General features: G+C 47.9%; 1 protein-coding gene across 1 annotated transcript in view; it reads left to right on the plus strand.

Annotated features, from left to right (window-relative positions):
* Positions 1-16,878, plus strand: part of LOC147209274 (pyruvate carboxylase, mitochondrial-like) — a 149,228-nt gene that overhangs the window by 34,895 nt on the left and 97,455 nt on the right. The window contains exon 11 of the mRNA XM_086105036.1: positions 10,905-11,067. Within this exon, the coding sequence (XP_085961162.1) occupies positions 10,905-11,067 (163 nt within the window). The remainder of the gene's footprint in view (positions 1-10,904; positions 11,068-16,878) is intronic.

Consider the following 16,878-nt stretch of genomic DNA (forward strand, 5'->3'; position numbering starts at 1 on the left):
AAAGCACACTTCGTTTGCTCAACAGTGATTCGTTCGGAGTGATACGACTGCTGCACTCATGTTTAGTCGGCGCCGTTTGCCGCATGTGCCCACACGCACGCACGTGCGGCCATAGTCCGTGGGACGTCTGATGTCGCGGCATGAAATGACAGCTTGAGTACCTTCAGCCACTTACCTGTGCCTCCGTCGCGATCCTGATTTGACCTGCATAAAGCACATCATTGGCACCGATTTGCTTGCGTGTGCTCGCCACATGTGGGATTGCACGCGACATCTGCCAAGATGATTCTTCTTAGCGAAATCACATCAGGCTTATTCGTCGTGCTTGAAATGGATTTGAATGACTTGGATGTTGACATCATTTGCGTTTTCTGTACATCGTGTCTTTCCATGGACGTCGCTCACAAGAGAGACAGCGGGCCTCCGTCGCCCTTTGCGTTGTCACGCGTTTGGAAGAAAAGTCGGTCGAGGGAGCTAATGTGGCGTGATGCGAGTTTTAGTTGATGTGCTCCTATTAATCAAGGGCGCACAGCCACCATGATATTAATTAGGCAATTAAGCACCCCCAATCAGTCAGTGTTATCGCGTGACCCAACTTTTCAAAACTTCTCCAATCACATCTACTGTTTGTGACACGTCTATAGAGTGGAAGCTTTCAACTCTCAAATCGCATAAAAAGAAAATGAATTGGAGAGGGAGATGCTATGAGGCCAAAGGTGTTTCCTGTCGAAACTGAACCCGAGCGCTCATGAATTTTCCCATCGCCGGCGTGTGCCGGAGAGACGTCCGGCGTTTATGGAGATGATTTGAATTAAATACCGCACACAGATTTGGTTCGTGCACGAACCGAATGTCAAATAAAAACGATGTTCAGCGCCGAGTGGGGTGCTAAATCGCCTGTGTGTGTTGATACAGTGAATACACGGATTAACTTGGCAAATAGACTTGACTTTCCTGCACATATTGCATGTGTGACTGGCAGCATTGTCACCTGCAAGCTCAAGATGATTTCGTTGTTGTCGGGGGGTTTTTCAGCCGAGAAGTTGAAGCAAAACGAATGTCGTGTGTTAGAGGGAACCATCGTTTCTCGCAGGAGTACCTTAAAGGTCAAGTGTGAAGTAAAGTTGGCCAACCATCTGAGTAATACTTGCGGCGAAAACAATTTCAGACATACTTTTGTTTTCATTCCCGCAACTCATGAAAATTTCAAGTTGCAAACAGCCCCATGGAACACATTATGCTCGTAACTTGAAGTCCCACTGTGTTCCTTTGCAAATTTTCTTTGGCACTTATTTCAAGCATTTTATTTGTCACTCCCCAGTGGGAGCTTCGTTTAAAAGTGACATCTAAAACAAAAGAAATTAAAACGCTCTGGATTGAAACCCCAAAATGTGGAACCAAACTATATTTCGTCTCACAACAGTCTGCTAGCCTAACGCTAACGACTACTGCCGGAGACAAGCTAACAGAAATGAGCATAGATGTCATGGCAATAATTAAAAGTTCCATGTATTGACTTGTTTTGCTTTAAATTCCCCAAAAAAGGACGCCTTTTCATTGTTTGCGGTACTTAGCGTGCCATGTAAAATGTGCAGTGCGGCTACGCCGTAGAAGAAATATTTGTAGCTTTGAGTATGCTTAATCGCAGCTGTACCTCATCCGATGTGGCGGCGACTTGTTGGTGCGTAAATGTAGCATGGCAGGACGCATTAATGATTCATTCGGTCCCTGAAATGATGCTTTCGCGTGGTGTGCTATCCGTACATTGGCGTCAAGGGGTCGCGGTGCGTGTGCGTGTGTGCCGTTGACCTCGCATGTTGGCTTTAATGCAAATAGGCGTCTCTCCTCCTCTTCACTTCTTCCTCGTCTCATCCGCCGCTGCCTTCTGGACGCCAGGCTTATTTTGTTTTCCCCTCCTCACTCTCCCATCTGCTTCATAACAAGGGAAGCAAGAATTAATTAGGGGTCTGATTTCCAGGCGGGAGAAAATGACGGAGTGCGCGAGCCGAAAAGGAGACGGAATCGCATCAGATAGTTGCGTGCGTCTTCACAATACACTACAATACATCTTTATTTATGTAGCGCTTGCAGCTGCAACGCGGCGCTTTACAGAACAATTAACAATATGTAGCAGAACGCAGAACACAAAACGTGCACGGTCATACAATTGTGACAATTGTGACATACGCCTTGTTTGTTTGAAGCAATTATCGATGAAATAGGAGAGACTCAGTCTCTTTTCACCAGTGGATCAGAGACGTCACCCTCAAAACGTGCATGATGTCCCACACGTCGGCTACAAGCTCAGCATGAAAGTAAACGAGAAGTTCTAGCATCCATTGACAAAAGAAACAAAAAAAAAGAGTGGTTCCCTTCTCCTGTCCCATGTAAATCCGCTTCAATTCCAAGCGACGGCTCCCAGTTCCACATACGCGCCGACGCTCCTCTCTCCTCAACCTCGGCTCCGGCAGCCATCCATCCAGCCGCACCAATGCAGACTGTCTAACAGCGCCGACATCTCCGCCGAACAAAACAGGGCTGTGAAAAATGCTGCCTACTACAGGCGCATAAAAAAAAAGTCCACACGAAAGACACCAAACAACGAAAAAAAAGCTGAGATCCTGCAGACGGCACCATGATAATTATGCGGGCGATGACCTAGGCCCCCCACCTGGTCGTTCGAAAGTGAGTCGGGTTCAGATCCCTGAAACCCGAGGCGCGTGGCCGCGGCGCTGTCGTATTTGCCGTCTTTGCTGAATATGTTTTTCAGAGTCTGCGATCCATTCCAGTGCACGCTTTGTTTGCATTGGCTTCCTCGCTAAATTGATGTCGGAATGCCACCCTCATGCCACAGTGATTCCAATTTCTTATTTCCCCCCGCCCTCTCCATCGCACGCGGCTCACCTCCATCTCGATCGCTTTCCTTTTGTTTGCCGTCGAAAAGCATCTCATGAAAATTCATACAAGAGCCTCGACGCCTTGCTCACCACCTGTTTGTCGTGTGATTCTAAATACTTACGCCATCCTTTCTCGCTTCTATTTTTTAAATCCTCCTCATCGGCCACTTTTCTCCACTCGCTCCTCCTCTTCTTCTTCTTCCACCCGTTTGCGTTTACTCGTCCCTCCTTTTAACGGAAAACCTTTCGCAGAGCCGCTGTGTCGAGCCAGTACCAATCACGTGACCCTCACTTGTAACAAAATCAGCAACTGTCGTTACGCAGTCGATTGCGATTGTGTACGCTTGAACTTTAGCATTTAGCGCCATTTGCACCACGCGTTCCGTCCCTCTAATCAGTTGGACATCCATCACCATCTCCTCCTCCTCCTCCTTTCCACCCACGACCTGCTTCCTTTCATTCAGTGTATTCCCCCTTTTGAGTGGGGCCAAATCCAATCCTTTTCCACACTCCCACTTTCTCCACTTTGAAAGCAGCTGTTTATCCTCTTCCACACTCCCACTGCCTCATCTCTCCCCACTCCTCGCCTTCAGTGGGAAATGTAGAGCTTTCATCTTGTTTGTTTGCTTTTTTTCCTTCCTCTTTCTCTCCTTCTCTCTTCTCTCTCTCTTGCTCTGTTTCTTCCTCGCTCTTCTTTGTCAGCGAGCATTGAAGCACGGTGGCACGCCGCTTTGCCTGCCGACTGCTTCTCAATCATATTTTCTTCTTCGATGTGCCCCTTTTAGCTCCGGGCCTTGCAGTGTGAACTCCCTCACTGGCTCACGGCGATGAATGCGGTGACTTTGGGTGATCGGTGGCTGTGATCATAAGGCTATTGTACTGTTATAATGTAGTGAGGCTTCGGGGTTTTTTTTTTTTGCAGGTGTATGTGTAAGATAAGATAAGAAAACTTTTATTTGTCTCACATCGGAGAAATTCACAATCTACTGCAGCAAAATTTGGAGGGCAGAAAGTAGAAAAAATTATTTGTATGCACAAATAATTTTAAAAAAATGAACTGTACATGTTACAGAATGCAATATAAAATATAAGATAAACATATATGCAACTGCATATATGCTGCATAAGGTGTATGTGTGTATGCGTGCGCATGCGCTTTGCCACTTATTACACCCAAAATAAGCATTCTGTATTACATAAGCGTGTTTTATTTTTAGTGATACAAGGGGCAGGGGGGAGCTCAAGGATGCTGCTCCACCTTTATCAGTGTGATCCACTCGTCCTCTGTGGCCTTTGCAGACTGAAGAGTGTTTTTCCTTCTAATTGGCTTTGCATTTGACAAAAACAGTTATTGCACCCTTTGACCCGAGGGATCAAGCACCTCTTTTAAATGGCAAAAAGTAATTGGTGTTTACACATGGTAACGTCCAGTGAAACAAATCATGCTTTGAGGGAGCCGGTTGAAGCTGTTTTCATTTCAGTTGTGGCGTGCCAGTGGTATTGATTTCTGACTTGAATTTTTCTCCCTGTTGGACAAAGTATTGTAACATGCCAGTTTCAACGAGATATGTTCACATAAAAACTGGAACCACAATAAAACATTAAAACAGCGATCAGTCTCATGCTCAGTCAAAAGCCAAAGAATAAAAATGGGTTTGAAGATGAGTTTTAAATATGGACATAGAGGGGCCTTGCCTAACGTTTAACGGAAGGTCATTCCAAAGAGTGGGACTGGCAATGGCAAAATCGCCATCCCCTCTGAGCCTCCACTTAGTTGTCGGTACCTCTAAAGACCTGAGGTCTCGGGCAGGTACGTAGAGATTGAGGAGCTCAGAGAGGTAAGGTGGGGCGAGACATTTTAAAGACAATTTTTTTTAAAAAAATCACAAAATGAACTCTAAAATGGATAGGGAGCCAGTGAATGGAGACAGGAATTGGAGTTATGTGCTCCCTCCTGTGAGCTTCAGTTAAGAGGGGAGCAACAGCATTTTTGACCAACTGGACACCGTTGAAGCCCTACTGGCTGACTCCAAAAAATATAGTGCTTTACAACAATCCGGCCGAGATGTGATGAAGGCAGTGAATGCTGTTTCAAAGTGTTGTTGTGAAAGGAGAGGCTATACTTGAGCCAGCTCCCTAAGCTAAAACAACAAACAAACAAAAAAAATGGAACAAACACCATAATTTGTCAATTCTTGTGGCATTAAGGAGAAATATCCTTGAAAGGAAATTCCTTGCTTTCATATGATGGAACCCATCCATCCATCCATCTTCTACCGCTTATCCGGGGCCGGGTCGCGGGGGCAACAGCTTTAGCAGGGAAGCCCAGACTTCCCTCTCCCTAGCTACTTCTTCCAGCTCTCCCCGGGGGATCCCGAGGCGTTCCCAGGCCAGCTGGGTGACATAGTCACTCCAGCGTGTCCTGGGTCTTCCTCGGGGTCTCCTCCCGGTGGGACATGCCCGGAACACCTCACCAGGGAGGCGTTCAGGAGGCATCCGAATCAGATGCCCAAGCCACCTCATCTGGCTCCTCTCGATGTGGAGGAGAAGCGGCTCGACTCTGAGCCCCTCCCGGATGACCGAGCTTCTCACCTTATCTCTAAGGGAGAGCCCGGACACCCTGCGGAGAAAACTCATTTCGGCCGCTTGTATCCGGGATCTCGTTCTTTCGGTCACGACCCATAGCTCGTGACCATAGATGAGGGTTGGAACGTAGATCGACCGGTAAATTGAGAGCTTCGCCCTTTGGCTCAGCTCCTTCTTCACCACGACAGACCGATACAACGTCCGCATCACAGCAGACGCTGCACCGATCCGCCTGTCGATCTCTCGCTCCCTCCTGCCCTCACTCGTGAACAAGACCCCAAGATACTTAAACTCCTCCACTTGGGGCAAGATCTCTCCCCCAACCCGGAGGGGGCACTCCACCCTTTTCCGACTGAGGACCATGGTTTCAGATTTGGAGGTGCTGATTTTCATCCCAACCGCTTCACACTCGGCTGCGAAACGCTCCAGTGAGAGTTGGAGAGCCCCGTTTGAAGGAGCCAACAGCACCACATCATCTGCAAAAAGCAGGGATGCAATACTGAGGCCACCAAAACGGACGCCCTCAACGCTTCGGCTGCGCCTAGAAATTCTGTCCATAAAGATTATGAACAGAATCGGCGACAAAGGGCAGCCTTGGCGGAGTCCTACCCTCACTGGAAACGATTCCGACTTACTGCCGGCAATGCGAACCAAACTCTGACATCGGTGGTATAGTAACCGAATAGCCCGTATCAGGGGTTTCGGTACCCCATACCCACGAAGCACCCCCCACAGAACGGTCAAACGCCTTCTCCAAGTCCACAAAACACATGTAGACTGGTTGGGCGAATTCCCACATACCCTCGAGGACCCTGCTAAGGGTGTAGAGCTGGTCGACTGTTCCACGGCCGGGACGAAAACCACACTGCTCCTCCTCAATCTGAGGCTCGACTTCCTGACGGACCCTCCTCTCCAGCACCCCTGAATAGACCTTACCAGGGAGGCTGAGGAGTGTGATCCCTCTGTAGTTGGAACACACCCTACGGTCCCCCTTTTTAAAAAGAGGGACTACCACCCCGGTCTGCCAATCCAGAGGCACTCTCCCCGTTGACCACGCGATGTTGCAGAGGCGTGTCAACCAGGACAGCCCCACAACATCCAGAGCCTTGAGGAACTCCGGGCGGATCTCATCCACCCCTGGGGCCCTGCCAGCGAGGAGCTTTTTAACCACATCGGTGACTTCAACCACAGAGATAGGAGAGCCCACCTCAGGGTCCTCAGACTCTGCTTCCTCCAAGGAAGACGTGTTGGTGGAGTTGAGGAGGTCTTCGAAGTACTCTGCCCACCGGTTCACAACGTCCCTAGTCGAAGTCAGCAGTGCCCCATCCCCACTGTACACAATGTTAGTGGTGCACTGCTTCCCCCTCCTGAGACGTCGGATGGTGGACCAGAATTTCCTCGAAGCCGTCCGGAAGTCGGCTTCCATGGCCTCACCGAACTCTTCCCACGCTCGGGTTTTTGCCTCGGCGACCACCGAAGCTGCGTTCCGCTTGGCCAGTCGATACCCGTCAGCTGCCTCTGGGGTCCCACAGGCCATAAAGGCTCGATAGGACTCCTTCTTCAGCTTGACGGCATCCCTTACTGCTGGTGTCCACCAGCGAGTACGAGGGTTGCCGCCACGACAGGCACCAACCACCTTACGGCCACAACTCAGATTGGCCGCCTCAACAATAGAGGCACGGAACATGGTCCACTCGGACTCAATGTCCCCCGTCTCCCCCGGAACATGGGAAAAGCTCTGTCGGAGGTGGGAGTTGAAACTCCTTCTGACAGGGGATTCCGCCAGACGCTCCCAACAAACCCTCACAATACGTTTGGGTCTGCCAGGACGGACCGGCATCTTCCCCCACCATCGGAGCCTACTCACCACCAGGTGGTGATCAGTTGACAGCTCCGCCCCTCTCTTCACCCGAGTGTCCAAAACATGCGGCCGCAAATCCGATGATACAACCACAAGGTCGATCATCGAACTACGGCCCAGGGTGTCCTGGTGCCAAGTGCACATATGGACACCCTTATGTTTGAACAAGGTGTTCGTGATGGACAGTCCGTGACGAGCACAGAAGTCCAATAACAAAACACCACTCGAGTTCTGATCGGGGGGGCCGTTCCTCCCAATCACGCCCCTCCAGGTCTCACTGTCATTGCCCACGTGAGCATTGAAGTCCCCCAGCAGAACAAGGGAGTCCCCAGCAGGAGTACTCTCCAGCACACCCTCCAAGGACTCCAAAAAGGGTGGGTATGCTGAGCTGCCGTTTGGTGCATATGCACAGACAACAGTCAGGACCCGTCCCCCCACCCGAAGGCGGAGGGAAGCAACCCTCTCGTCTACCGGTGTGAACCCCAATGTACAGGCACTGAGCCGGGGGGCAATGAGTATGCCCACACCTGCTCTGCGCCTCTCACCATGAGCAACTCCAGAGTGGAAGAGAGTCCAACCCCTCTCGAGAGAACTAGTACCAGAACCCAGGCTGTGTGTGGAGGCAAGTCCAACTATATCCAGTTGGAACTTCTCTACCTCACACACCAGCTCGGGCTCCTTCCCTGCCAGAGAGGTGACATTCCATGTCCCAAGAGCTAGCTTCTGCAGCCGAGGATCGGACCGCCAGGGTCCCCGCCTTTGGCTGCCGCCCAGCTCGCATTGCACCCGACCCCTTTGACCCCTCCCACGGGTGGTGAGACCATGAGAAGGAGGACCCACGTTGCCTCTTCGGGCTGAGCCCGGCCGGGCCCCATGGGTGTAGGCCCGGCCACCAGGCGCTCGCCAACGAGCCCCACCTCCAGGCCTGGCTCCAGAGGGGGGCCCCGGTGACCCGCGTCCGGGCAAGGGAAACTGAGTGCCATCGATTTTATCTATCATAAGGGGCTTTGTGAGCCGTGCTTTGTCTGATCCCTCACCTAGGACCTGTTTGCCATGGGTGACCCTGCCAGGGGCATAAAGCCCCAGACAACTTAGCTCCTAGGATCATTGGGACACACAAACCCCTCCACCACGGTAAGGTGACGGCTCACGGAGGCTCATATGATGGAACCCATTGCCATCAAATACAATAAACACAGCAGGGCCCTCCAATTGAACCCTGCGGAACACCACACAACTGTGCGGCAGAGTGGGACTCAAGAGCAAAAAGTCTTACCTGCCAAGTAGGTTCGAAACCACTCTGGAGCGCTACCACCTAACTACTTACTTAAAAGTAAGAGCCCCTCAAGCAGACCGAGAGCATTCTGACTGTCAAAATGACTTCAGGACTTCTGCCACTTCCTGATCTGTTAGGCCTGGATAGCCAATCGGGACCTTTTTAAATCCGACATAGAGCATGGTGTGTAAGGTAGAAGACCGGTACTCCTCGAGGCATCTTTGTCTTTTCGACCGGCAGCGATAAAATAGAATCTTGGCAGCCATTCAAGGGCCCGGGAAGAAAAAAAATGCTCAAGTGCTCAGTTGGAGTTGCTGGCAAGAAAAATAGACGCACAGCATCGGGCTTGACATCTCGGCATGGCAAGAAATAAATAGATTGACACTTGAGAACATCACGTATGGCAACGCCATCGTAAGACTCTGTGAAACGATCCTCTTGCCAGAGAGTCCTTGATGCATTGAAAATTCAAGGAAAGGAGAACTTAGCTTAACTGTCTCCCTTTTTATACTTTGCGCTTAATTACAGCATATCGCTGCATCCACTTGGGGTTGAATCCCACATTTATTCTTTTGCCCCGCTCATGTTGCAATGTTTCTCTGCGACTTGGCAGCCTCATTATTTGTATGAAGTGCAAGTTGCTAATGACACAAAATGCTGTTATTGTGTAACAGTAACGAGCCGCACTGAAGGACAGATGCAGCTGCCGGCTCCTTCATTTGTCCAAGTCGTATTTAGCTCACAATGAATTTCCCCGGGCCCATTTTGGGATTTCAAAATGGCGGAGTTATGCCTAAATAGTCGATGTAATTTGATCTCTGTCATTAAAAAAGTTTTCAGATGTGCTCTTGACTATTTAAAAAAAAAAAGAGTACTTTTCCATATGAGACGCTTGTCTCAAATATGTAAATGAGGTTTTGTGAAAAACATATGTCAGTCTACTGTGGGCAAAGGCATACTTCATATTTTAGGGTGCCAGCGGAGCCGTCAGAAGGACAACATGAGTGTCAAGTTGTCTGTGACTCGTCTTGCTGCAGCAACACATTTCACAACAGGCTGCTGCATAATTGTCCTTCGGCTCTGCCAGTGTGACACGAGCGCTAATTGAGGCGAGCGGGCGAAGACGGCGAGCTTCTGGTTGTTGCGCATCCTTCGCTCCGTTGAGTTTACCGCTGTGCATTTTAGTCCGAAAGGTCAATTATCTGAGCTCGGGAAGCATTTCGCTCCCTTTTTTCTTGTCTTCTTTTCCTCCACCTTGGCATCAAGTAGGAATAAAAATACTCCCACATGCAGAATATGAAGCAGCAGGCAAGTGGAGTAGTTCAGAATCATGACAAATTAAACAGGATATATTCCGTATTTTCCACACTTTAAGGCGCTTCGGAAGTATACGGCGCACCTTCAATGAATGGCCTATTTTAAAACCGTTTTCATATATAGGGTGCACCACATTATAAGGCGCATAGCATAGATGCCACAATAGAGGCTGCAGTTGCATTATGCATCCACTAGATCGAGCTACGCTAAAGGGGAATACAATACAATACAGATTTATTTACAGAGAGCTTTCGTAACCGGCTGCAGCTGGAACAAAGCTCTTTACAGAACATTAAAAATACTACGTCCAAGAAATTGGAATATTGATCCATATATAAGGCACATCGGATTTTAAGGCGCAATGTCGACTTTTGAGAAAACAATGTTTTTGGGTGCGCCTTATAGCGCGGAAAATACGGTATGTGCTGTACTCAGCAGAGATGCTGATTCTTAAATGTGTGAGGATCGATCAAGGTTTTGCTCCTACCAACCAATCGGAGGCTGGAACAAATATGTAAATGAGTTTTTTTTTTCATTCTATCAGTGAACGTGCTGTTATTTATCGGGCTTTTTTGCAGGCCGACTTGCATTCAATCATAATCTCCGACCTGATTTCCTCAATAGCACTCCAATGACATGAGACTAGACTGGAATTAATGATTTGCATTTTGAGTGTACTCAGGCTTTTCTCGGGAGAGGCACTTACATGATCACATTACACCTTTTGTATTTTAATCAAATTTGTTTTCTTATTTGACGGCGTATTCAGGTGGGCTTCGTTTCCTTTCACGCGTGGCGGATTTCATTTGCCCAAATGGGATGTGCTTTACAAAGTCACTCATCCATGGCGAATTCGCGCACTCGCTAGCTCGATTTGAGCCCAGGAAGAGCTACTTAGTGCAGTTTTCAATAGAAAAGGTGGAATCAGCAGGCGCCATTAACAGCGGGGTTGTGTGTGTCTTCTCAGCGTGGACCTGGTGCACGCCCAGCTGCATGTGTGCTCCGGCCGCAGCTTGCCAGAACTGGGCCTCAGACAGGACAAGATCCGGGTCAACGGCTGCGCCATCCAGTGCAGGGTGACCACCGAGGACCCGGCCAGGGGCTTCCAGCCTGACACCGGCAGGATCGAGGTAGGACTCGCAGCGGTTGCGCTAAAACGTGTTGAGGCTTCCGTGTTAGCCTAAAATTTTTCCTCCGTGAGTCACGTAAAGAAAAACAGTTGCAAGTCCCGCTTTTTTAAAAAAAACTTATTAAATCAGGTGACAAAGTAAATAGTTTAGGATTTTTTTTTCTGTTTTGGGTTGACCAACGAACTTTTCCCCAGTTGAATAAGAGCTGCCCCTCCTTCATCCGACCACATCTCCACTTTCAGAACCAAATTGAGAGCAATTTGTAGTAATCTGACCACACGTGAGGACCATTCATGCGATACGTTCACAAATGGGGCCTCGACACAAAGCAGAAAGTGGACTAAGTTTTTTTGTTTGTTTGTGGAACCGAATTATAGAGGTATTCTGGACCACTGGAGTCTCAAAGTCACTTTATTGTCATAAATGCTTGGCATTATTGGTGAACGCAGCTCACATACAGTTTTGAATGGTATCTTTCCAACAAATGCGTTCCTCTCACCATTGCCTGACTTTTTATCACTCATCCTCCACATGTTTGTTTATCTCAAGGGCCTTGCAAGCAATTCAGTGGTAATGAGGGCCGGTAAGAGTCCATAAAAGTACAAGTGCGTATCTTTTTATTAGGGACAATGTTAAGCGCACGGGGAAGAAAAGCCACGACGGAAATGTGCTTGCCGAATGTATTTCAGCACAACGTGACCACTGTGTAATTGTCATCCTGTAAGTCCACTTGCAGGATGTTGCCGCGAGCGCTCCTTTTCGTGCTTGTGTCTCACCTGTGCAGTCGGGGGATTCTGTACACCAATCGCAGCCGATGCTTTTGTCTCCCTTTTTAAATATGATTTAATTTGCCTCGCGCTATTGACTTCCCGATAAAACAAATCATCAGTCTCTTGGAGGGTGGGTCTGGGGGGGAAGAGGAGGAAACGGTTGGTTTTTATGTGCGCAAAGCTTCGTTTCAATCAAGACGTTCATTTATCGCCCACATTTGTTTGGTTATGTGATTCAATTACCGACAGCCCATCATCATTAACTCCCATATTGGGGTATAATCCGGAAATAAGCGCAGCGTGCACTTCCGTTTGCTTTGAGGCAGTTGACATTCTCACTTTCAGGCAATGTTAATCCCCGTGTGAGTTTATACTATAGAGGTATTCTGGAACCCCCCCCCCCCCCCCCCCCTCCAAAAAAAATCCCAGCTGCATGGCCATGAAATAGCTTGCGACCTTTCTCCTCGGGTGACTTTTCTGCCTGCTTTCCACCCCGTCTTCCTTCTCTTCACCGCATCGGCTCTTCCCGCCCACCCGAAAGGAGTCTTCAAACGATATACATATTTTTCCTCATCCTTTACAGTTTCATCTTCACCCCCAGTGGCGCCGTCAAAATCCCACCCTGCACTCGCCTATTTTCATCTCTCTCGCGCTGCTATCTGGGCTCACATCGAAAACCTCCCACCTACCCCCGCCTCCCCCCCGCTCCCGCACTCGCTTGCACCACTTTGCCATGCCGTTGAGTTATGAAACATGTTGACACGGTGAAAACCTCCCCAGTCGCCATACATTATGAATGAGCCAAACACAATCAAGACAAAAACGCCAGGATGGAGCAGTTTGAGGGGCCGGATGAATAAATGATTCATCAAGAGCAGCGCCAAGGGCATCGTGGGCGCGGGTGCGTCTTATTGCCGTTGACAATTTGTTACCTCTTTCTCTGTTTTAGACTGGTTAGAAAATAACAAAAAGTGTCTTCAAAAGACAGTATCTTGAAAAGCAAGCTCAGGCAAAGGGGTTTTGGACCCAAACTTGTGTGACAAGTGGACAGCATTCCAACTATTTACCATGACAGGGGCTTTCTTGGAATATTTTTTTGAACATTTCTCTTGATGGACAAGCCTCAAAACATTTGAGGTACTTTATAGATATTTTTTTGAAGCCGCATGAATTTTCACGCCACTTTCAAGAAGTGATGCAATTTAGTTGAAGTCCACCATAATCACAAACATAGCCTTGATACCTCTCTGAATGTGCCAGTCAAAGAATTTTGGATTGTGCAGGTGGATCATTTGACACACTTTGTAAACTATTTGCAAGGTATTATTATTATTAGTAGTAGTAGTAATTGTAGTTGTAGTAGTAGTATTTAGTAGTGTGTGCGTGCGTGTTTGTATGTGTGTGAGCTTGTGTTTATGTACTGTACGTACGTCACTCCTGTAATTCAACATTTAAATAATCTCTCCTCTTTTCTCTCTTTTTTAACACTCTTTGTGGTAGATTCAACCTGACAAACGCAAACTGCTTGTAATGTCCAGTGCTGCCATCAGTTGATGAGTTTTTTTTCCATTAATGGTGATTTTTTTTTTATTGTTTTTGTTTCTCCCCAGCCTAATGATCAAACCAGAGTTGGCCAAAACTTTTCCCAGTTCATCCCCCCCAAAGAACATTGTTCAAGTTCAAGTCAACTTTCTTGTCAAATGTGCTACATGTGCAACATACAGCACAGATGAAATTTCATTCCTCTCAACCACAGCAGAGAGAGGAGCCGCTGCGGGTGCCGCCATCAAAAGAACAGTTAGCATAAAATGACAAAATATTGTTGACGTCAATCGTCGCCGCTCCTCGTTAGAATTCCCGTTGACGGCATTTCACATCTGCAGCCATCAAAGTGTTGAACAGTTTTATTCATTGCATCAGTCATGGCTCGATAAAATCTTGTGTGAAAAAAATGTGCGATGATGATGATGTTGATGTAATTGCAGTGGTTAGCTTTTGTGAAGACTTTTTGTCTGGCATGAGTGCAGATTTTCCAATTTTTGTCGTGTATTAAATTCACGTTACATGTTTATGGGGTGGTGTTACATTGGTTTAAAGTTTAGATTCCTCCTTCCAGTGACAGTTGAGTTTAACGGCTCAGCCTCAAGCAGTGACTTACATTGGCCTCCAATGCACTTCAAGGAGTGATGCCACGACAAAATCCAGGGCAGAGTCTCCGTGTACCGGCGGGAATAAGAGTAAACGTTGTAGAGGACAAGCAGTGATGGATTGTCATAGTGTGAAAAAGGTGCTCCGTCTTATTGACAGAGACGGAAGAACAGCAAAGGCTGGACTGCACGCTGGCAGGGTGGGCGGGCGGGAAATACAGCGGAGGTGTTTTAAAGCGACACCTTGATTTAGTTTTTTTTCTATTCACCTTAAGCCAACTAACTGTGGACGGTGGAGCTGGAAGAAGGGCGGGGGGGGGGTGGTTGGCAGCGCAGTGGCGGCCGCCATCGCTCCTTTTTGTCTCTTCATCAATCTGGCGCCATGTTTTATTCCTCAACACTTCACATCTCTGTCTGCCATTTCTCCGTCCTCACTTGCAGGACTACATCGCTGGCTTTCTCTCGTCTTCCTGCCCTTGTCCTTCCTCCTTCCGTTGCAAGTAATAAGGCCAATTCCTGCTGTTCTTCTCCCTTCTGTGTTTCTATTATCCACCTCCTCCTGACACCCGGCACCTCATTTCACTTGCTCCCGCTGTCATGTGCTATTCAGTGCGCTTGTTTTACCCGAAGTAAACCATGTAGCTCTGGTGAGAGGCATAACCCTTAATCTTGCAGTCTTTGCCCGCCTCGAGAGACAGAGACAGAGTGAGCGAGAGAAAGAAAGAGAGACGGGGGAAGTGTGTCTTCTCGCCTTATTGTTTTTGCTGTCATAATTGGAATATATATAAAAAAAAAATCAAATCATCGTAATTGATCCCATGTATCATGTCGCCATCCTAATAGCCCGTCGTCAGTGTTGACGTGCATGCGTTTAATTTTACCCGCCTTTGTTCTGAGCGCTTTTACATCCATCTATCAATGTGACGGCGTTGCATGATTTATCGATCCAGATGCATTACATTAATATTAATTAACATTGTTGTTGTTACTCCCAGTTGAAATTTACTTTCACGCTAAATGAAAGCGCGTACATTACACGATGTATACATATTAAAAGCCGCCACTACTTCGCCTTCGGAAAGTCAGCTAAGCTTAATGCTGACAATACAAAATGCTATAGACAGGCTAACAGTTAGAATCGACAGTTATGGGTATTAGAACACAAATGATGGAGCAACACATCGAGACAGATGACAATACTCGCAGGCTTGTTTATCCTTATTTCCATTCATGTCAATGATGAAAGACAATTTGAGATGCTTATTTTAGTTAACGCAAACTAACAGGATAAAACTGTCATCTAGCGTCAATCAATAAAAAAGCGCTATCAGATGTCGTCAATCCTTGGCGACAACTGCGCTTGCGTATTTGGAATGCCTTCCCTGCTTTTGTCACTCTCATCTATATACGTGTGTGTGTGTGTGTGTGTTTGTATATATATATATATATATGTATATATATAAATAAATCTTGCACACAAGAAATACACCAAAACTATTACAACCCTGTTTGAGATCCACTAAATGGAACTATAAGAGATGCCGTTGGACCATGTGACGTTAGCGTCTCTGTGAGGTCAGAGACCAGAGGGAGAATAAGGGGTATGGGGACCCCCCCCCCCCCCCCAATCCTCCAAACCCCCAGCGAGGGTGACAACCACCCAACCACCCGGCACATTGCCTGACAAGGTCCGGTTTTCAAAGAACGCCCACTTTGACCTTGAGAAGGTCACACATTCAGACAGCCTGGACGTGACCAGACTTAACAGGGGCAGGTGGAGACGAGTACAGAGAAATTGTGTGTGGGGTGTGAGGTCTGCGTCTGACAGTCAAGGCCGAGGTAATTATTGGAACAAATTCAGATAGTGTTTAAGGACTCAATTGTCTGCTTTTGTCCCCGTCTGCCTTTGCAGTGTTTCCTCTTCCTGCGTGTCATCATTTGACATTTCATCTGGCCAAATTTAGCCCAACGGAAATCATCGCTGCGGCCGCGGCCAGACCATTTTAATTGCGGAGATCGGACCGTTAAAATAGATGAGAAACCGCTCGCCGCGCCGAGGCCGTTTGCGGCTCCGCTAACCACACGGCCGAATGGAATATTTCGGAAAAGTGCGGCGCCGCCCCCAGTGGCTTTTTCTGAAATGATGTGTGGTCTGAGGAGAGGCCAGCTGTTACGGGAGGCAATCAGCCTTTGAATGTTTCCGAGCCGCGCAGACAATGCGATTAGGAATGATTCCCTGTTCCTTTGCAAAGTGGGCAGCCAAGGCACTAATTCATTTGGGGAAATTGGTCTTGCGATGGAGTGTGTTTGTACATTTGAATTGACTCGTCCATTTATTTTTCCAGTGCTCTCCCAGGTCACTGGCGCTGCATTCTGTGAGTTTCACAACATTGTTTTGTTTAGCTAGCAGTAGTCAACTTCGCCTTCCCATCATACTGCTCAAACTTCAACAGTTTTTGTTTGTTTGAATGTTTGTTTGAACACGAAGGAGAAAGTGCAAACGGCAAAGTAATGTTTGTGAGCCTGCTGACGGAGTGGACATATTTGGCTAGCTGAGCTAGCTGGCTAGCTTTGCGTAGCTCACAAGTTGGACAGTAATGGGGTTGATTTCGGCTGGATTTGCAGGTGTGTTCGTGTGTCGCCGAATGTGTCTTCCATCTCTTTTATGTTGTTTCTTCCTCGGCGGGCTGTCATCGTCTGTTGTCTGTTGGCGCCTTATCACTTTTTATGTGTTATTTGTTTCAGAGCTCGGCGCTCTCCTGCGCCACTGTATGCAGTCAATCCTCGGTGTCCCCTTGCGCGCTCTTGTGCCTTCTCCTTGATTTGTCCTTTTCAGGCTCTATTTTTGCATCTTTTCCTTGCCAAACCTCGCCTTTTTCTAATCTTGGCGATTT

The sequence above is a fragment of the Hippocampus guttulatus genome, chromosome 2, assembly GCF_054856545.1.
Source record: "Hippocampus guttulatus isolate MCC_2025c chromosome 2, RoL_Hgut_1.0, whole genome shotgun sequence".
Classification (NCBI taxonomy): Eukaryota; Metazoa; Chordata; class Actinopteri; order Syngnathiformes; family Syngnathidae; genus Hippocampus; species Hippocampus guttulatus.